Source organism: Archocentrus centrarchus, chromosome 20 (assembly GCF_007364275.1).
Source record: "Archocentrus centrarchus isolate MPI-CPG fArcCen1 chromosome 20, fArcCen1, whole genome shotgun sequence".
NCBI classification, from domain to species: domain Eukaryota; kingdom Metazoa; phylum Chordata; class Actinopteri; order Cichliformes; family Cichlidae; genus Archocentrus; species Archocentrus centrarchus.
Window position 1 is genome coordinate 32,768,376 of NC_044365.1, and position 22,911 is coordinate 32,791,286.

General features: G+C 44.2%; 1 protein-coding gene across 1 annotated transcript in view; it reads right to left on the minus strand.

Moving 5' to 3' along the window:
- Positions 1–22,911, minus strand: part of LOC115799203 (sodium channel protein type 4 subunit alpha-like) — a 330,533-nt gene that overhangs the window by 78,205 nt on the left and 229,417 nt on the right. The window contains exons 20-22 of the mRNA XM_030756224.1: positions 16,225–16,365; positions 16,006–16,126; positions 13,724–13,917 (exon numbers count right to left, since the gene is read on the minus strand). Coding sequence (XP_030612084.1) covers positions 13,724–13,917; positions 16,006–16,126; positions 16,225–16,365 — 456 coding nt within the window. The remainder of the gene's footprint in view (positions 1–13,723; positions 13,918–16,005; positions 16,127–16,224; positions 16,366–22,911) is intronic.

Consider the following 22,911-nt stretch of genomic DNA (forward strand, 5'->3'; position numbering starts at 1 on the left):
TCTAACAGGACATTGATGGTTTTAGGATCTTCGACCTGTGCCTAACTGTCTGTCAGGTCCTCCTGCTGCAGGGGTGGATGCTCATGCTAAACACAGCCATGGGGTCATCCCTGTGAGGCTTCAGACTGCTCACAGAACCACAGTTTTTTCTGCTTTCTGCTCTGTGTGATGTTACACTAAGAGGGTATGCTTAATGTGGTCATCTCAGACACAGAAGCCCCACCCACCCGTGGCTCAAACCTGTTTGTCAGGCTGCAGAGCAAGAACTGCACTAAGGCCCAGAGTGAGATAACATAGGATTATTTTGGAGTATGAATCCTGCAAAGCTGCTCTGGGAGAGTCAAAGAAGAAACACATGAAGCTGGAAATGAGCAGAACTGGTCCACTTCAGTCCAGCTGCAGAGTAGCTCCTGTCCTGATGGTGGAGCTGTTTCTAAATAAACATGCTGTGACACTCATTAACTTTTCCAATGACAGTGAGTTCTTTGGCCCAGAGAAACCAGCTAAATGAAGCCTCTGAATTCAAATGAAAATGGATTAACTGACAGCAGGTCAGTTACTGACCTAATGCCTAAACCAAAGCAAATCCAGAATGAAGGCAGAACTCAGAAAAGCTCTCATTTTAACCTTCATCGTTCAGGTGCTACGTTGCAGTCACAGGGATTCACTGCTGCCTTTGGAGACACTGAAAATGGAAGAACCCTCGAACTGTTTGTGCAGGTTTTCTTCACTGGGGGGTCAAGAGCTCCTATAAAAGGAAGATGTTTAACAGCAGATGATTACGAAGCTTCGTGATGGTCTCCAGCCTGCAGCTGGTGTTTACCTGAACTTCCTTTGAAAGGACAATCAAACAATAAATCACACACATTTTTATTTGGGGAGAAAAATGCTTTTAAACTGAAACTTTTCCCATCCACCTGCCAATGACACCCCCGTTTGATGACCTTTGACCTTGGCTATTGACCCTGCCCACCTCAACCAGCTGATTCGAGGCTTTTACAGAAACACAGTCAGTGATTTATAATGCCATTAAAGCCTCAGTCAGCTATTTAATCATTACATAACCAAACCAAGGCTCTATTAAAACCGGAGTGCCGCAGCAGCTTAACAGCTTCTATTTACAGTGAGCTGTTTGTGTACTGGAAATAAATTACATACGACAGAGCTGGAGGGAGAGCAGCGATGGGCTGAGAGATACAGAGAGGTGCAGAGGGGAGAGAGAGGATGGCAGTGGAGGGAAAACAAGGAATTCCAGCTGGAAGAGAGGAGGCGGCAGCACGAGGGAGACGGATGGACGCTTCAGCTGTCAAAATTTAGGCTTCATTCAGAGACATAACAGACTGCATTAAAAAGCGAGTAGAGACAATGATAAATAATGCAGAAAAGGAGGTAACTGGCTTAATGAGATCAGACGATGTGTTTGTGAGTCTGTGTGAATCGTAGATTCAGTTTCCTGCTCTTAGCTGACACCCTGTGTGGTCTTCTGCTGCTGCAGCCCATCTGCTTCAGGGTTGGAGGTGCTCTTCTGCACACCTCAGCTGGGACTGCTGGTTATTTGAGTCACTGTTGCCTTCCTGTCAGCTCGAAGCAATCTGGCCATTCTTCTCTGACCATTCTTCTCTTTCACCCAGAGAGCCATCGCTCACTGGATGTTTCCCCTTTTAGATGTTAGATTCAACTCATTGAAGAAGGCCAGACAGCGTCTCTACCTCCTCAGGCGGCTGAGAGACTTCAAGCTCCCACTCAAGGTGCTCAGGAACTTTTACACCTGCACCATTGAGAGCATCATGCGTGGGAGCATCACCACCTGGATGGGAAACTGCACCAAGCAGGACTTCATGGCCCTAAAAAGGGTGGTTCGTTCAGCTGAACGGACCATCAGACCCACCCTCCCCAACCTGCAGGACATTTACACCAAGCAGTGCAGGCTGAGGGCCATGAAGATCCTAAAACAGCCCAGCCACCCCGGACACTCTCTCTTCTCCCTGCTCCCATCAGGCCGGCGTTACCGCTGCCTGAGGACTAAGACTGAAAGGTTGAAGAAGAGTTTTTACCCACAAGCCATCCGTCTGCTCAACTCTGAGCCCTAACTGGACCATTATTGCACAGTGTAAATATTATAATTTAAAAAGTGTGTATAGTGTATAGTATATAGAGTATAGTGTATAGTGTGAATTACTTTTTTTTATTTTTATTCTTCTTATTTATATGTGTGTATATGGTTGCAGGTACAAAATACATTTCACTGTGCATTGTACTGTGTATAACTGTGCATGTGACAAATAAACACTATCTTATCTTATCTTATCTTATCTTGTCATTGTGTACACAAGGCACACAACGAAATGATTGTTCCAGATCACTCATCCAGAGATGAGCATCTGCGGTCATGCAGCCAGAGACCGGCGGTACCGTTAGGCAATGTGGTTTATGTGTCTTGCCCACGGACACAACGCAGCGCAGGGACAAACTCAAAGATGGTTGTGTGTGGAACTCCCAGTAGATCACCAGGAGCCACTTAAATGACCTTTTATTCCCCATTCTGAGCTTCAGCAGGTCTTCTTGACCATGTCCACATTCCCCAATGCTGCATGTCATTGGCTGAGTACATATTTGTGTCAACAAGTTGCTGTACCTAACAAAGTGGCCATGAGTATGTTGTAAGCCTGCTGTTTCCTTTCAGTTTGTATCCTGTTCCTTTTATTTTGTCATTGCTCAGCTTTAAATGATATTACTTTCAGTTAGACGATCATGTGAAACAAAAACTGTAACCTCAGCTCTGAATCATCAGTTAACAGCAGACTGATCCACAGCTAAACATCAATGTCCCCACTTTGACTGCAGGGACACCCTGACAGAGACAGTGGCCTATAAATACACTCAGGCTTAGTGTTAATATGCAGGCCTTAGGTGGGGATTGAGGTCGGTGTTAACGCAAAACAAACAGATATCAGTGACCTGCAACCTGAGATCTGCTGCACCGTCCCTCTGAACACCCACAGCTTAACTTCAGGGAGGATCCTTCATGTCTGTCAGCACCTTAAAGATGTCTGACAAAGGCACAGGCACAGTCAGAACACAGCTCGTTATTGTCCTTTATTAAATGAGTCCTACAGGCCAAACTGTAGACAGTCACACCTGAGTGAGAGAGTCTGGTTTGGAGACGGAAGCAGGAGTTAAAGCCTGAGAGATATCGTGTTTGGGTCACTTAGAGCTGTGTTGTTAAGTTTAAGAAAACAAACTTTATCTTTCTCATAATGGTTACGAGGAGGGAAAACCATCTAAAAAGCCCAAAACAGTTTGTCTAAATATGATTTTAAGGGATAAATTTGGACAGGATTGATTCACTTTTGGAGTCTGCCTCAAGTGGACATTAGAGGAACTGCAGGTTTTGGATCTGTTTCTGCTTGGTGTCCCACACCAAAGAGCACCTGATGTGACTGTGAGACACCCACAGGTGTGATGAAGCAGCAGAAATGAGTGGAAAACTCTTCTGGGGATTAAGTAAAACGGACACTTTGCCACAGAGCCACCTTAACAGCGCAGGATAAATGGTAAGCGTATCCAAATGGTCCACTGCAGCGACATGTGGAAGAACATGTCTTCTTCTCACCAGATTCCTGTCCTCGACCCCAGCACCAAACTACAGACTGAAGGTGTGTCAACTTCTAACCTTAACTCCATCATGGAGACATGGAGCTCCACCTGAACCGAGCTGCTGACTAATGCTGTTCAGATCTCACAGACACCTTCTTGCTGGTGCATTATTTAACTGCCTAACTGGGTCACGAGCTGGCCAACACGCATCGACTGACATCATAAAAAATCATTGTTCATTCACGCTGCTGAGCCAGCAGGAAGGCGCGCCGAGAACAACACGGCATGAATTATTCAGATGTCAAAATATTACGTATTTAACAAAAAACATAGCAGCCACGTTTATTACTTATGGCCGAACCCCTGGGGTGTGTGTGTGTGTGTGTGTGTGTGTGTGTGTAGCAGTATCTGAGACTGATATATTTAAAGTGCAGTTACGCTCAGTGATGACGCTGAATAACGTCACAGGGCTGCTGCCTGCGCCTGTCTGCAGATGAATCATGAATCAGATCATTTAAATAGAGCTGATTTGGGATGCTGGCAGCTTTCTTCTACTCTTGGAGCTTCATGATGTCAAAGAGGTACTCCTAATATGGTGATCTTAGGCAAAGCTCTTCTAGATGTAATCATTCAGAAAGGAACCAGCCAGAGTTCCAGCACAGACATTCAGTCACTTAGCATGAAGTGAGCAGGTCCCAAAGTTTTCTCAACAAGGCAAGCGAGTGACATAACTACCAGTGAGAGTGAAGGATGCCACTGATTGACATATGATAGGGCGGGAATACATGAAAGGCTCATGTAGGCCTGGAATATCTGCTCATGGCCAAACATCAGCGACAAAGTGACGTGTGATGAGTGAATCACTTCCTGTGTGGACGCCGCTTTATTGTGAGACAACAGTGCTAATTACTCCATCCCAAAAGATCAAAAAGAATTACCAAAAAGGGTTCAGCGATGAGGACTTCTGGTCACCAAAAACAGAGATGATGGAAAAACAGGATTGTTTTATAACTGTGATGGTCCCAGATCACCCTCCCAGAACCAACAAGGGTCTGTAAAAGTCCCACTGTTACGCGATCTGAGTGATGGAGACCACACAGCTGAAGAGTGCTCGTAAGATAAGAGATAAGATAAGATAAAACTTTAATGATCCCACGATGGGGAAATTTGCGCATTACAGCAGCTCAGTATAGAGAAAAATGAAAAGGATGAGTAAAAAACAAATTTACTAAAATAAAATAGAATAAAATAGAATAGAAAAAACTATACACATATACCATGTAGCTCTCCACTCTGTGTTGAGCCACTTGGAGCAGCAGCAGAGCTCTTTGTGGATTACAGCTCAGCGTTCAACACAATCATCCCGGACATTCTCACCATCAAACTGCACCCCCTGGGCCTCCCCCCTCTCACATGTTCCTGGATCAAGGACTTCTTAACCAACCGGCCCCAGACTGTGAGACTTGGCCCCCATCTCTCCTCCACACACACACTGAGTACTGGCTCCCCACAGGGCTGTGTGCTGAGCCCCCTCCTGTACTGCCTCTACACCCATGACTGCAGTCCGGCCCACAATAACAACCTCATCGTCAAATTTGCTGACGACACCACAGTGGTCGGACTCATCTCAAAGGGAGATGAGGCAGCTTACAGAGAGGAGGTCCTGAAGTTGACAGCCTGGTGTTCAGAGAACAACCCGCACTGAACACCATGAAAACCAAAGAGATCATCATCGACTTCAGGAAGCACAGGACTGACCCAGCTCCCCTCTACATCAACGGTGAGCGTGTGGAGAGGGTCCACACCTTCAGGTTTCTCGGTGTCCTCATCTCTGCTGATCTCTCTTGGTCAGATAACATCACAGCTGTTGTCAAGAAGGCTCAGCAGCGACTTCACTTCCTGAGGGTCCTCAGGAAGAACAACTTGGACTCAAACCTGCTGCTGACCTTCTACCGCTCATCCATTGAGAGCCTGCTGACGTACTGTATCACAGTATGGTACGGCAGCTGCACTGAGGCAGACAGGGTCAGGCTTCAGAGGGTAGTCAAGACAGCACAAAGAATCGTTGGCTGCCCTCTCCCCTCCCTGATGGACATCTACACCTCCCGCTGCATCAGCAGAGCAGGAACATCATCAAGGACAGCTCACACCCTGGCTTTGACCTGTTTGACCTGCTGCCCTCTGGCAGGAGCTACAGGTGCATCAAAGCCAGAACAAACAGACTCAGGAACAGTTTCTTCACCAGAGCAATCACCACCCTGAACTCTCACACTCACCCACTGTAACTGTGCAACACCCACATCTCTGTGCAATATTATATTATTCAAACTGAACAATATCTAACATTCCTATATTGTGTAATATCCAGTATTCATTCACCAAGTGAAATATTCATCATCTTCATTATTATATGTATACACGCATTTACTTTTCTTACAATGTACAGATGCACCAATGTAGGTATGTATGTATATATTTTTATACATTCTATTTTTGTATATTTTATACATTGTTTATTTTCTGTATATTTCTTGATTATATTGATTATACTAGATTATAATATTTTTATTTTAGAGAGTTTGATTTTCTGTTGCATGGCACTGAACAGGAGTGGCCCTCCAATCTCATTGTACATCCTGTATAATGACACTAAAGGCATTCTATTCTATTCTACATAAGCACTATGTACATAATATATATATATATCAATGTCAATACACACATGTACATATACACACATATACACACACATCAAAACACTATATACAGATATCAAAACATTATACATTTGTAGCCGGTAAGGTACACAGCATACACGGTATGCATTATATGGGTGAGTGTAATAAATAAAATGTATCTGGACTGTATGGATAAAGTGATGGCAGAGGAGGTAAAGTGTCCAAGTGACTCAAGACATCATGATGTGTTGTACAGTCTAACAGCTGTTGGGATGAGTGAGCTGTGAAAGCGCTCCTTCCTGCAGCGAGGATGTTTCAGTCTCTGACTGAAGGAGCTGCTCAGCTCACCCACGGTCTCATGCAGAGGGTGATGGGGGGGTTCATGATGGATGTCAGCTTTACCAACATCCTCCTCTCACCCACCATTACAGACTCTAGAGGACATCCCAGCACAGAGCTAGACCTCTGCACCAGTTTGTCGATCCTGCTCCTGTCCCTTTCGGTGCATCCACCCCCCCAGCAGGCCACTGCGTAGAAAAGGGCAGATGCTCCCACTGTGTCATAAAAGGTCTTTAACAGAGTCCTGCAGACACCAAAGGACCTCAGTCTCCTCAGCAGGTGGAGTCGACTCTGGCCCTTCTTATACAGGACGTCTGTGTTTGTAGTCCAGTCCAACTTGTTATTGAGATGAACACCCAGGTATTTGTAGGAGACCACTGTCTCAATATGCTTTCCCTGGATGTTCACCGGTGCTGTAGGGGGTGGCTTCCTCCTGAAGTCTATGACCATCTCCTTCATCTTGCTGGCGTTGATTTGCAGTGCGTTGTTCTCACACCAGCTGACAAAGTCACTGATGACCCCCCTGTATTCCTGGTCGTTCCCATCTGATACGCATCCGATGATGGCCGTATCATCTGAGAACTTCTGTAGGTGGCAGTGGTCCGAGTTGTACCTGAAGTCTGAGGTGTACAGACTGAACAGAAAGGGTGAGAGGACCGTGCCCTGTGGCGCCCCCGTGCTGCAGACTACTACATCAGACACACAGTCATGGCACCTCACATACTGTGGTCTGTTGGTGAGGTAGTCGATGGTCCATGCCGTCAGCTGCCTGTCCACTCCGGCTCCCTACATCTTCCCTCTCAACAGTGCAGGCTGGATGGTGTTGAAAGCAGTGGAGAAGTCAAAGAACATGACCCTCACAGTGTTCCCCGCCTGCTTTAGGTGAGAGAGGGATCTGTGCAGCAGGTAGATGATGGCATCGTCCACCAGGATGCTGGGCTGGTAGGCAAACTGCAGGGGGTCCAGCGCTGAGCTCACCAGTGGGCGGAGGTGGTGCAGGATGAGCCTCTCCATGGTCTTCATCAGGTGAGAAGTCAGGGCCACAGGTCTGTAGTGGTTGGACTCCCAACTGTGGGCAGTTTAATATTTCAGGGGCTTCAGGATGAGGTTTGGTCATGTCAGGAAACACTTAGCATTGCTCACTGACTGTTCACAGTTTACAAATGGCCGAATTCAGGATTTCAGGGGAAATGAGACAAACAGAGTAACACGTAACAGATGCTTCAGTCCATCCCTCTATTCCCTGCTCTGTGTTGGATGATCAGGTCAATTAAGAGAAGGAAGAATAAAAGAAGAGAGAGGAAACACACACACACACACACACACACACACACACACACACACACACACACACACACACACACACACACACACACACACACACACACACACACACAGTTTGATGCTAAAGAGTTGTGATGTTGTCCCGCCCTCTAAACCAGCCTCCCATGTCAGACAGTGTTCGTATATCTGTGTTTGTGAGGACGACTGGATGTTGAACCTGAACCTGATTCTGCCCAAAACCAGATCTGGATGTTTGGTCAGCTCCTTTAAAGCTGCAGCAGATGGTGAGAATATCCATACACGGACTCTGGGTCTCAGGAGCTGTTTCTGGGGGAAAATATGTTCCTGAGCTTTCCTCTATTAATGCTGCCCTTTCACATTAGGTCACTGTGTGTATATGTGCATTTGTGTGTGTATATGTGCATTTGTGTGCGTATATGTGCATTTGTGTGTATATGTGTGCATTTGTGTGTATATATGTGCATTTGTGTGTATATGTGTGCATTTGTGTGCGTATATGTGCATTTGTGTGTATATGTGTGCATTTGTGTGTATATATGTGCATTTGTGTGTGTATATGTGCATTTGTGTGTATATATGTGCATTTGTGTGCGTATATGTGCATTTGTGTGTATATGTGTGCATTTGTGTGTATATATGTGCATTTGTGTGTATATATGTGCATTTGTGTGTGTATATGTGCATTTGTGTGTATATATGTGCATTTGTGTGCGTATATGTGCATTTGTGTGTATATGTGTGCATTTGTGTGCGTATATGTGCATTTGTGTGTATATGTGTGCATTTGTGTGCGTATATGTGCATTTGTGTGTATATGTGTGCATTTGTGTGTATATATGTGCATTTGTGTGTATATGTGTGCATTTGTGTGCGTATATGTGCATTTGTGTGTATATGTGTGCATTTGTGTGTATATGTGTGCATTTGTGTGCGTATATGTGCATTTGTGTGCGTATATGTGCATTTGTGTGTATATGTGTGCATTTGTGTGTATATATGTGCATTTGTGTGCGTATATGTGCATTTGTGTGCGTATATGTGCATTTGTGTGTATATGTGTGCATTTGTGTGTATATATGTGCATTTGTGTGCGTATATGTGCATTTGTGTGTATATATGTGCATTTGTGTGCGTATATGTGCATTTGTGTGTATATGTGTGCATTTGTGTGTGTATATGTGCATTTGTGTGTATATGTGTGCATTTGTGTGTATATGTGTGCATTTGTGTGTATATATGTGCATTTGTGTGTATATGTGTGCATTTGTGTGTATATGTGTGCATTTGTGTGTGTATATGTGCATTTGTGTGTATATGTGCATTTGTGTGTATATATGTGCTGCGGCTCTTGCTGGATTTGCATGTTTCACCTTACGGCTAAGTTTCCACTGCACCACACATGTACAGGTACACACACACAGACACACAGATACACTAAAGCTAGCACAGAGCAGTGTGGATGCGGTGGCCACAGCAGTCGCTAATGTGAATCGTCCAACATTGGCCCAGACATCCACAAAGCATCCATCCACTTCACAACAACACAGTCACTTTCCACTGGCCAAAGATCAGTGTCCGCTAAACACAGTGAGTAACAACAACTTCAGGAAAACAGTCAGCATACTGGACAAACATCATCCGTTCAGATGTCTCCAAAGTGCAGGGAAAACAGGGATCTCACAGCTGTTGCTATGAGTCTCAGTCACATTGTGCAGTCATGATGAATGAAGTGAGATTATATATATTTATCTGCAGATTCGTTCACAGGAATCTAACACCATGTAAAGCTGACAGCAGCTTCCTGTTGGTTCCATTTAGTGTTTATTTTTCTTCTGAGAGATGCAAATACAGATGTGAAGTGTTCTGCTTACATGAAAGTGGAATTAAACTGTTTTGTCACTAAAATCAATGAATAATTGCAACATGATTATCATTGTGGCCATAACCATGCAGCCTCAATGCGTATATCTGACAACAGATACTGAAGATGGAGCTGCTGGTTATGACAGTGGCTGCGCCTCTCTGAGCCTGGTTCTGCTGGAGGTGTCTTCCTGTTAAAAGTGAGTTCTTCCTCACCACTGTTGCCTGCCGCTGCTCACAGCATTCTCTCTCTAAGGTTAACGTTTTCATAAAGAGTGTCTCGATGTTTTTCGGCCTCCAGTTTTCATGAAAACAGTGTTTTGAGGGACTGGAAACGATGCCGTTTGAAAACAGGTCCCAGACAGACATGTCTTTGAAATGCTACTTTCTGAAAACGGGAGGTGCTGGCACATGCGCACTGTGCTCCTCTGACTCCTACACCCACACCACCAACTTGTGGCCTGGCACAGGAACTAGAGCGTTTCACCATCACCATCTAAAACGTTTCTGTCTGAAGGCGTTACCATCCATCCATCCATCCATCCATTTTCTTCCGCTTATCCGGGGCCGGGTCGCGGGGGCAGAAGCCTAAGCAGAGAAGCCCAGGCTTCTCTCTCCCCAGCCACCTCCTCCAGCTCATCCGGAGGGACCCCAAGGCGTTCCCAGGCCAGCCGAGATACATAATCTCTCCAGCGTGTCCTGGGTCTACCACGGGGCCTCTTCCCGGTGGGACATGCCCGGAACACCTCACCCAGGAGGTGGCCAGGAGGCATCCTAATCAGATGCCCGAGCCTTAGAAGGCGTTACAAAAACGGAAAAATGGTTCTGGTGTAAACGCCTGACAGTGCAGGATCTTTACTGCATAAAGCAGACAACAGATGCTGTGAACAAACTGAACGATGGATTTTGAGTAAAGCTAAATCTTTTTAAAAGTCTGTTTATAACATGATAATAACATGATTTATAACATGACTGATATTAACTGTTCAGCCCATCCAAACACACAGTCTCTTCTCATAGTTTCTTTCTATGACAATGATGCTTGCAATGGATGGACTGGACACACACACACACACACACACACACACACACACACACACACACACACACACACACACACACACACACAAAACACACACACACACACAGTAAGAGAGTCCCTCAGACAGAATTGGAGGCCTCCGGCGGTGCATTAAGGTCCGGCATTTTTCTCACTCTGCTGTGCTGTGTGTGCGATGTGTTTGTGCTAAAAGGGTGTATATTAGTGTGTGTGTGTGTGTGTGTGTGTGCGCGCACGCGCATCCTGCCTCACTTCATCTATTCATAGGACAAAAAGTCCGACTGAGCTGCAGACGTGTGTGTGTGTGTTTGTAAGTTCGTTGTGCGACTTGGTGTCACATTTTTCAAATAGTGTAATATCTCCTTTAGGAGCAAAACTCATAAAGCTAAAATGTCTTATTGTGTGTGTGTGTGTGTGTGTGTGTGTGTGTGTGTGTGTGTGTGTGTGTGTGTGTGTGTGTGTGTGTGCGCGCTGAGGCAGGGAGAGAGGAAGAGGAGGGAGAGGAGATGTTTAGTCATTTCCTCTCTCTTCTCTTTGTATCTAACATGAAGTGACAGATTTGTGTCGTGTGTGTTTGTCTGTGTGTGCGTGCGTGCGTGTGTGTACACACCTGCGCTGACTTGGTTCATCATCACCTCTCCTCTTTAATCATGTTGTGCACCTGTTCTCCCTCCCTCCCTCTACCTCTCTATGTCCTTCTATCACCATCATTCCCAGCCTGGAGGACGGGCCCTAAAAAGCATTCCCAGCTCGAGGTAGCTGCACGCGCACGGCTGCTTCTGCAGTTGCTTCAAGGTGCACAGAAAGATTGTGGAGTATCTTACGTTATTCACACACATATCGACTGTAACACGAGCTAGAGAGCAGAGGAGTAGAAAGTTTGCTGAAAGTCGCAGATAAACAGCATGCGGTAAATGAAGCTGGTTCACGGGTCTCACACAGTAAGACCTGCATCATCTTATTAATGTTGCTCCAGGACCATCAATGCAACTGTGCAGTCATAACGTGATGCATGTAACAGCCAAGGGTGTAGAGTGAGTGTCAAATGTAATGATTTACACAGAGTGGGTGTAAAACTGCACATCCTCATACTGAAAAAAGCAGCCTCTTAGTATCTTAGTCATTTTTTTACATGTGTGAGAAGCTGGCCTCCAGGGCTAATCATCAGTGCCTGCTTCATTTTATTCATGACACAATAAAGTAAAAATAATAATGAGGCACCGATCAGAGTGATTCTGATGATCTGAGCTGCTGTGACTAAACAAAGTGAATCCATGAGTTTTGGAACCCTCTCTGAATCTCTGAATGCTCCCGGTCGGCCAGGATTTACGTACCAATCTGGAGCGCTCGTGGTCTGTGGCCATGGGGGCTTTTAAACTACTTGTAATAATGGCAGTAAAGTCTTTATGCTAATGTACGGGGAGGACACTCGGCTTTCCTCCGCAGAAATGATGAGACGGCAGCTGCAGCACACACGCTGCACAGATTAGCTGCTGAAAACTGACATTGAACATAATTAGAAGATGAAAACAACACATGAAAGGAGCACATGAGCCATGATAAACACACTGAACACATGTCCACATCAATCATTACACAGTATTGACTGCAAGCAGCAGCACTGATCAGGGAACTACAACTCCATCAAATAAACGACTGATGGAGCTTTGAGCATTTTAACGTCTGCTACCTGCTCAGTCAGTGCTCCTTTTTTTTTTAAAATCACAAATTTAACTTATAATGGAGTATTTTTAGTAATTGTGAATATTTCTTCTAACAATCATTTCACATGACTCAGGAGCTCACCTCAGGATGAGCACCAGGCGCTTTAAGGCTTTTATTAGACTATAGTACATGGAACATGGTACAAAGGCAAATTAAACTAAGCGGATAACTAATACTGTGTGTGGGTTCAGGGCTGGTGGGCCGTGGACCACACCACTGTGTGGTTTGAGCTTTTAAACTTAAACCTTTATGATTTTGTGTAAATAATTAGAAGAAGTGTAGCAGGAGGGGTCTGGACCATAGACTGTATATAAAACACAGCCACTGGTTAAAGGCCTGGCTTGAAGCTTTGAGGCGAGCATTTTTTTGCAAGATGTACAAAAGAAACATCAGTGAAACTTGAAACTGGTGATTTAAACCATAATCACATGAGGAAATCCTTTACTGAAGTCACAGAACAAGTGAGAAGTTTTTACCACTGACTTTTATACTATCAGACTTCATTTTGTATTGCATTAGTCGCCCCCTGCTGGACACCAGAGAAATTATTTATTTGCGCATTAGCTTCACTCATCAGACCCAGGCACCATGTGCATGTTCATCATCCCTGCTGAGTAGCATTCATAAGACAAGACAATGTGGGGAAAGTACCAGGGAGGGCTGCGTTCCCTCTTCCTCCCTGTAGCTACGCCCCTGATCATCTGCAAAAGGTTTTAATGCAAATTTTCAGGCTCCTCCCAGCAGAGCTTTAAGACGTGGCACCAATCAGTGAACTATTAACAGTGAAATAATCTCCAAATATCCAAAAAAGCTCTGAAGCCCACCTCAGCTCAGACGGGTCAAATTCAGCCAATCAGCCTCTTTTGGACATTATTTAAAAAAAATATTTGTGAAGTCTTCCTGTGTTTTTCCTTACGTTTGTTTCTCTGTGTTCACTGCACCTGTGACGGTTACTGAACTGACCTGAACACATGGACCAGCCCACAGACAGGCAGTTGTTAGAAGCTGACTTCAGGGGGAGCAGCAGCTGACTCATCCTCACACCTGTGCTTCTTTACGTCACACACAGGTGTGTGTGTGTGTGTGTGTGTGTGTGTGTGTGTGTGTGTGAGAACTAGAAAAGCACACAGATCAGCACATAGTCAGTTCTCCTCCCTACCTCCTCCCTCTCTTCCTCTTCCTCTTCCTCTCCCTCAGAGCCCTCAGTCTGCTCCTCCTCTCCCTCCCCGTCCTCTTCCTCCTCCGGGAACTCTACATCCGACTCTCCGGGGGCGATGGGGACGCTGATGGTCAGGTTGGGATTCGTCATGTAGCTGTCGTCCTCTGGCACCACGTACTTCTCCACGTGACGGCCTGGGATGAAGAAAAAGATGAACCACTGGATATATTTTTATCCTTACCTTTCTGCAGCATTCATTTATTTTATTTTTCATGAAAGTTGATTTCTGAGCAGTTTCATGGATGGTCAGACAGCAGAGACCCGTAAAATGTCTTCATTAGCATATAAACACCTGAATAGGTGTTTGTTACCTTAAAGTGAACTCTTCATATCTACATATTAGAAGGAGAACTTCCACTGATTGACCAGAGGAAGGAGTTTCTCATTTTATTTTCAGGGAAAAAGTTTTCTTTTCTTTAAGGTTTTTTCCAGTAATTATCCGGTTACACTGGTTTGGTCTTCCCCACAGACTGAGGAGTCTGTGGTGGTGGACAACTGGTGGTGGACTTCTGCAGGTGCAGACATCCATCAGTGAACATCGAGGGAACACATACTGAGAGAGTGGACTCTTACAAATACCTGGGTGTTCACATAAATAATAAAATGGACCGACAATACTGTGGCACAAGAAAGGCCAGAGTAGACTTCACCTACTCATGAAATGAGGTCATTTGGAGTACAGGGGGAACTCCTAAGGACTTTCTATGACTCAGTGGTGGCATCAGCCATTTTATATGGAGTGGTCTGCTGGGGTACCAGCATCACGACAGCAGACAGGAAGAGACTGAACAAACTCATAAAGAGGGCCGGCTCTGTCTTGGGATGTCACTTAGACCTTGTGCAGGTGGTGGGAGACAAGAGGATGCAAGCAGAACTGGCATCCATACTGGGGAACGACTCCCACCCTATGCATGGGACTGTGGCAGCACTGGGCAGCTCCTTCAGTGAGCGACTGCTTCATCTGAAGTGTGTAAGAGAGCGCCATCATAGGTCCTTCCTTTCTGCTGCTGTCAGACTAGAGCCAGCACTGACCCACAGCTGACTAGTTACTAGTGACCATTTTATTCATTCACCTAACTAAACAAGTGCAATGTTCATGTGCAATTAAAAACATATGTAATAAATGTCATGTGCAATAATCATTCGCTTTTACTAATGTATAGAAATGTTTAGAGATTTTTGTTTTAGAGTATTTTAGTATTTTTCTATCAGATTTTATATATTATTTAACCTTGCTTTTGTACTGACTCTTCTACAGTTGCTGTTTGCAACACTGTAAATTTCCCACAATGTGGGACAAATAAAGGATTATCTTATCTTATCTTGTCTCACGTGATAGCGACTTGTCAATCAGAGTAAGCATGACCTCAGTCATTCCCTCCTTTTTAACGGGACCATCATTTACCAAAGAAGGCCAGGTTCTATTAGATAAGACTTGAACATAGGGACTGAGATCACAAACACATCAGGAAAGTCTTTACTGAGGTCAGAGGTCAAGTGGGAATTAGGGGCATTTTTGCATACACTTCTATACAATCAGACTGCTTATTTAATCAGAGTCGCTGCCCCTGCTGGCCATTAGGAGGAATGCAGATTTGACGCACTTTTTGCTCCTGTAACACATGATGGAAATTTGTGCTCAGTTCATTTACAGCACTTTTGCCAACAGAACAGGAGCTTTATTGTTTTTATTTAATATTTAATTTGATATTAAGAGACGTTCCTGTCAATAAAACTTGATGTGAGCATGAAATCTTCTTTAAATAGATTAATGAATCTCCATCCATCCATCCATTCGCTTCCGCACATCCTGTTAAGGGTCGCGGGGGGGGGCTGGAGCCTATCCCAGCTGTCACAGGGCGAGAGGCAGGGTACAGATTAATGAATCTCATTTGTTAATTGTGTACAGAATAATGTCGAAAAGACGTGTGTTTATGTGTGAGGGCAGTCACTTCCTGTGTGTCTTTGGATGGCTCTCAGCCAATGTTTGGCACATCCCCATCAAATGGCAAATACATGTGTTTGTATCTTGTTTTACGGACCCATAGCATATATACCAGATTTCTTTCCTCTGAAATCTCAGGTGTCTCAGCCCCTGCTGCATGCCAGCAGCCCAAAGCAGATTATTGAAAGGTGGAAATTAGGTGTATAACAAGGGGAATATGAGAATACATTCAGTCTGTGTTGGTGTTTGAAGACAAATCATCTGTGAGTCGTGTTACCTATGACAGCTCCGTTGGCCTCAGTGTGGATGGTGCTGAGGCGTTTCAGCTTCATCATGGCTTTGGCCTCCTTTCGCTTCTGACGACGACGTTTCAGGTTCCCATTAAAGAAATCCACCACCTGGATCCCAGACAAAGTGAATAAAAATACAGCATGAAGCACAGAAGGAGCTCTGTGATAGTGTCACTGCACAGGTTTACACACTCGTGGGCAGGTACCTGTCTGCGGCACCAGGCCAGGCCTCGGGTGATCCTGTGGATGGCAATCTGCAGATTGTTCATTTCGCCATCATCATCCGGAGCTGACAGGTTATCAGAGCTGAAACTGCTGAGGAGCAGAGCCAAGAAGAGGTTCAGCAGCTGGAAACAAAAACACAGAGGGAGAATGTCAGGTTTATTTTATCATTTAGTTCAGAAATTCAGTTTCAGAATTTAGAACAATGCTTTTGTAAGGCAGGATTGGAACGTCACGCCTATCACTCTCTGACGTCACACTTTGATGAACTCAAGGATCTGATGAGGAAAGTTCAGCTTTTCCAACATGTGCAGCTTGGAGTTGAAGATCAACACAAAGATGCTGATTAATGCAGTGAGTGATCCTCCTGCTGTACATGAGTAAAGTTAGCAAAATGCAGCTAGCTTACACCGTGCTAACTGCTAACCAAAGCTCCACCGAGCCCAATTAGTTTGACTTTGTTTTGCTGTGATGAACACGCCAGTGAAGATAGTCCCCAAAGGGATCAGGCACATCCACCATCGAGAGTTGAAGCACTGCATGCATGTAAATCCTGCAACTATCAGTACAATTCAGTTTTATTTATATAGCGCCAAATCACAACAGACAGTCACCTCAAGGTGCTTTGTATTGTGGGTAAAGACCCTACAATGATACAGAGAAAACCCAACAGTCAAAACGACCCCCTATGAGCAGCACTTGGTGACAGTGGGAAGGAAAAACTCCCTTTTAACAGGAAGAAACCTGCAGCAGAACCAGGCTCAGGGAGGGGGGGGTCATCTGCTGAGGGGGGGGGGGGGGGGGGGGGGGGGCAAAAGACATGGAGTAAAAAGAGGTGAATGAAAAGAAACACTCAGTGCATCATGGGAACCCCCCAGCAGCCTAGGCCTATAGCAGCATAACTAAGGGAGGATTCAGGGTCACCTGATCCAGCCCTAACTATAAGCTTGATCATAAAGGAAAGTTTTAAGCCTAATCTTAAAAATAGAGAGGGTGTCTGTCTCCTGAATCCAAGCTGGAAGCTGGTTCCACAGAAAAGGGGAATGAAAGCTGAAGGCTCTGCCTCCCATTCTACTCTTAAGTATCCTAGGAACCACAAGTAAGCCAGCAGTCTGAGAGTGAAGTGCTCTGTTTGGGGTGATATGGGACTATGAGGTAAGATGGGACCTGATTATTCAAGACCTTGTAGGTGAGGAGAAGGATTTTAAATTCTATTCTAGATTTAACAGGGAGCCAATGAAGAGAAGCCAATATGGAACTCTCTTGGTGGCGCTGTCACTTGGTGTTGGCTCTCACTGCGGTATTGTATCACTTCCTGTTCCTGTTTCGGAGCACAGTGTTTTGCTGTCTGTTAGCTGTTATATCTGTATAACTAGATTTATCTGGATAATAACATATTTTAGTGTAATCTTCACCTACTTTAAATAGCATACTCTTTGCTGAATCACCTGTATTCACATTACTCACTTTATTTGTTTTTAGAAATTCGCTAGCTTAGCTCAGCTAGTAGCTTAGCCCTTAGCCGACTCACTACCAGCATGGCTTCTTCTCCTGTCTCTCCTGCACTTTCCTGCTCTGGGTGTCACATGTTTAGTTACTCCTCGGCCTCCTTTAGCAGTAACGGTACTTGTAATAAATGTAGTCTGTTTGTAGCTCTGGAGGCCAGGCTTTCTGAACTGGAGACTCGGCTCCGCACCCTGGAAAATCCTACATCTAGCCAGGCCCCTGTAGCGGGTGCGGACCATGGTAGCTTAGCCGCCGTTAGCTCCCCCCCAGCAGATCCCGAGCAGCAGGGAAAACAGGCCGGCTGGGGGACGGTGAGGAGGAAGCGTAGTCCTAAGCAGAAGCCCCGGGTACACCACCAACCTATTCACGTCTCTAACCGTTTTTCTCCACTCGGCGACACACCCGCCGAGGAACAAACTCTGGTTATTGGTGACTCTGTTTTGAGAAACGTGAAGCTAGAGACACCGGCGACCATAGTCAAATGTCTTCCAGGGGCCAGAGCAGGCGACATTCATGGAAATTTGAAACTGCTGGCTAAGGCTAATCGTAGATTTGGTAAGATCGTTATTCACGTCGGCAGTAATGACACCCGGTTACGCCAGCCGGAGGTCACTAAAATTAATATTGACTCGGTGTGTAACTTTGCAAAAACAATGTCAGACTCTGTAGTTTTCTCTGGGCCCCTCCCCAATCAGACCAGGAGCGACATGTTTAGCCGCATGTTCTCCTTGAATCGGTGGCTGTCTGAGTGGTGTCCAAAAAACGACGTGGGCTTCATAGATAATTGGCAAAGTTTCTGGGGAAAACCTGGTCTTGTTAGGAGAGACAGCATCCATCCCACTTTGGATGGAGCAGCTCTCATTTCTAGAAATCTGGCCAACTTTATTAACCCTCCTAAAACCTGACTACCCAGGGTTGAGACCAGGAAGCAGAGTTGCAGTCTTACACGCCTCTCTGCAGCTTCTCTCCTCCTGCCATCCCCCCAAAACCCCATCCCCATAGAGTCGGTGCTGCTCCCAGACCACCAAAAAACAAAGCTAAAATCAGCAAAAAGCTATTTAAGCATAAAAATTCAAAAACAATAAATAATACAGCTTCATCAACTGCACCAAAAAAATAAAACAATTAAATGTGGATTGTTAAACATTAGGTCTCTCTCTTCCAAGTCCCTATTAGTAAATGATTTAATAATTGATCAACGTATTGATTTATTCTGCCTTACAGAAACCTGGTTACAGCAGGATGAATATGTTAGTTTAAATGAATCAACACCCCCGAGTCACAGTAACTGTCAGAATGCTCGAAGCACAGGTCGAGGAGGAGGAGTAGCTGCAATCTTCAATTCCAGCTTATTAATTAATCAGAGACCCAGACAAAGTTTTCATTCTTTTGAAAGCCTGACTCTTAGTCTTGTCCATCCTAATTGGGAAAATCAAAAACCTGTTTTATTTGTTATTATCTATCGTCCACCTGGTCCCTACTCAGAGTTTCTGTCTGATTTCTCAGACTTTTTATCTGATTTAGTGCTCAGTTCAGATAAAATAATTATAGTGGGTGATTTCAACATCCATGTAGATGCTGAGAATGACAGCCTCAACACTGCATTTAATCTATTATTAGATTCAATTGGCTTCTCTCAAAATGTAAAGGAGCCCACCCACCACTTTAATCATACTCTGGATCTTGTCCTGACATATGGCATAGAAACTGAAGACTTAACAGTATTCCCTGAAAGCCCCCTCCTGTCTGATCATTTCTTAGTAACATTTACATTTACTTTAATGGATTACACAGCAGTGGGGAATAAGTTTAATTACAGTAGAAGTCTTTCTGAAAGTGCTGTAACTAAGTTTAAGGATCTAATTCCTTCATTGTTATGCTCTTCAGTGCCATGTGCCAACACAGTGCAGAGCAGCTACCTAAACTCTGCTCCCAGTGAGGTTGATTATCTCGTCAATAGTTTTACATCCTCACTGCGTATAACTTTGGATACTGTGGCTCCTCTGAAAAGGAAAGCTTCAAATCAGAAGTGCCTGACTCCGTGGTATAATTCACAAACGCACAGCTTAAAGCAGATAACCCGAAAGCTGGAGAGGGAATGGCGTCACACTAAATTAGAAGATGCTCATTTAGCCTGGAAAAAGAGTTTGTTGCTCTATAAAAAAGCCCTCCGTAAAGCTAGGACATCTTACTATTCATCATTAATTGAAGAAAATAAGAACAACCCCAGGTTTCTTTTCAGCACTGTAGCCAGGCTGACAAAGAGTCAGAGCTCTGTAGAGCCGAGTATTCCTTTCACTTTAACTAGTAGTGACTTCATGGATTTCTTTACAAATAAAATTTTAGACATTCGAGAAAAAATTATTCATAACCATCTCAAAGATTATTCTTCAGGTTCGGCTGTTTTCAGCAATGCTGGTATTTGTTTAGACTCTTTTGCTCCAGTTGATCTTTCAGAGTTAACTTCAATAGTTACTTCCTCCAAACCAGCAACATGTTTGTTAGATCCCATTCCTACTAGACTGTTCAAAGAAGTCTTTCCAATTATTGATGCTTCAATCTTAAAAATGATCAATCAGTCTTTATTAGTTGGCTATGTACCACAGACCTTCAAGGTGGCTGTAATTAAACCTCTGCTTAAAAAGCCATCACTTGACCCAGCTGTCTTAGCTAATTATAGGCCAATCTCCAACCTTCCTTTTCTCTCAAAGATTCTTGAAAGAGTAGTTGTAAAACAGCTAACTGATCATCTGCAGAGGAACGGTTTATTTAAAGAGTTTCAGTCAGGTTTCAGAATTCATCACAGTACAGAAACAGCATTAGTGAAGGTTACAAATGATCTTCTTACAGCCTCTGACAGTGGACTCATCTCTGTACTTGTCCTGTTGGACCTCAGTGCAGCTTTTGATACTGTTGACCATAACATTTTATTACAGAGATTAGAGCTTGCTATAAGTATTAACGGTACTGCACTGCAGTGGTTTGAATCATATTTATCTCATAGACTCCAATTTGTTCATGTAAATGGGGAGTCTTCTTCACACACTAAGGTTAATTATGGAGTTCCACAGGGTTCTGTGCTAGGACCAATTCTATTTACATTATACATGCTTCCCTTAGGCAGTATTATTAGAAAGCACTGCATCAATTTTCATTGTTATGCAGATGATACTCAGCTTTACCTATCAATGAAGCCAGATGACACACATCAATTAGTTAAACTGCAGGAATGTCTTAAAGATATTAAGGCCTGGATGACCTCTAATTTACTGCTTCTAAATTCAGATAAAACTGAAATTCTTGTTCTCGGCCCCACAAATCTTAGAAACATGGTGTCTAACCAGATACTTACTCTGGATGGCATTACTTTGGCCTCCAGTAACACTGTGAGAAATCTTGGAGTCATTTTTGACCAGGATATGTCCTTCAATGCACATATTAAACAAATATGTAGGACCGCTTTTTTGCATTTGCGCAATATTTCTAAAATTAGAAACATCCTTTCTCAGAGTGATGCTGAAAAGCTCATTCATGCATTTATTACTTCTAGGCTGGATTATTGTAATTCATTATTATCAGGCTGTCCTAAAAGCTTCCTGAAAAGCCTTCAGCTGATCCAAAATGCTGCAGCTAGAGTACTGACAGGGACTAGAAAGAGAGAGCAGATTTCTCCCATATTGGCTTCTCTTCATTGGCTCCCTGTTAAATCTAGAATAGAATTTAAAATTCTTCTCCTCACATACAAGGTCTTGAATAATCAGGCACCATCTTATCTCAAAGACCTCATAGTACCATATCACCCCAACAGAGCACTTCACTCTCAGACTGCTGGCTTACTTGTGGTTCCTAGGATACTTAAGAGTAGAATGGGAGGCAGAGCCTTCAGCTTTCAGGCGCCTCTTCTGTGGAACCAGCTTCCAGCTTGGATTCGGGAGACAGACACCCTCTCTATTTTTAAGATTAGGCTCAAAACTTTCCTTTATGATCAAGCTTATAGTTAGGGCTGGATCAGGTGACCCTGAACCATCCCTTAGTTATGCTGCTATAGGCCTAGTCTGCTGGGGGGTTCACATAATGCACTGTTTCTCATTCACCTTATTTACTTTGTTTATACTCCACTCTGCATTTAATCATTAATTGATATTAATCTCTGGCTCTCTTCCACAGCATGTCTTTCTCTCCCTTCAGCCCAACCGGTCGCGGCAGATGACTGCCCCTCCCTGAGCCTGGTTCTGCTGGAGGTTTCTTCCTGTTAAAAGGGAGTTTTTCCTTTCCACTGTCACCAAGTGCTGCTCATAGGGGGTCGTTTTGACTGTTGGGTTTTCTCTGTATTATTGTAGGGTCTTTACCCACAATACAAAGCGCCTTGAGGCGACAGTTTGTTGTGATTTGGCGCTATATAAATAAAATTGAATTAAAATAAAATTGAATTGAATTGAATATGGGAGAAATCTGCTCTCTCTTTCTAGTCCCTGTCAGTACTCTAGCTGCAGCATTTTGGATCAGCTGAAGGCTTTTCAGGGAGCTTTTAGGACAGCCTGATAATAATGAATTACAATAGTCCAGCCTAGAAGTAATAAATGCCTGAATTAGCTTTTCAGCATCACTCTGAGAAAGGATGTTTCTAATTTTAGAAATATTGCACAAATGGAAAAAAGCGGTCCTACATATTTGTTTAATATGTGCATTGAAGGACATATCCTGGTCAAAAATGACTCCAAGATTTCTCACAGTGTTACTGGAGGCCAAAGTAATGCCATCCAGAGTAAGTATCTGGTTAAACACCATGTTTCTAAGATTTGTGGGGCAGAGAACAAGAACTTCAGTTTGATCTGAATTTAGAAGCAGGAAATTAGAGGTCATCCAGGCCTTTATGTCAAGTGAAGATGGGAAATGGGGGGAAGGATGCGGGAGGAAGACACGCAGGCAAGTCGGTGACAGGCCGGGACTCGAGCCTGCACTGCCCACACTGCAATGTGGCATGTGCAGGTGGTCACCTGCTCTACCACTAAGCCACCCAGTCGCCCCGCCTATATGTCTTTAAGACATTCCTGTAGTTTAACTAATTGATGAGTGTCATCTGACTTCATAGATAAATAAATCTGGGTATCATCTGTATAACAGGAACTATCAATACTCACTATAAATGGATCTCTGTGTATGAA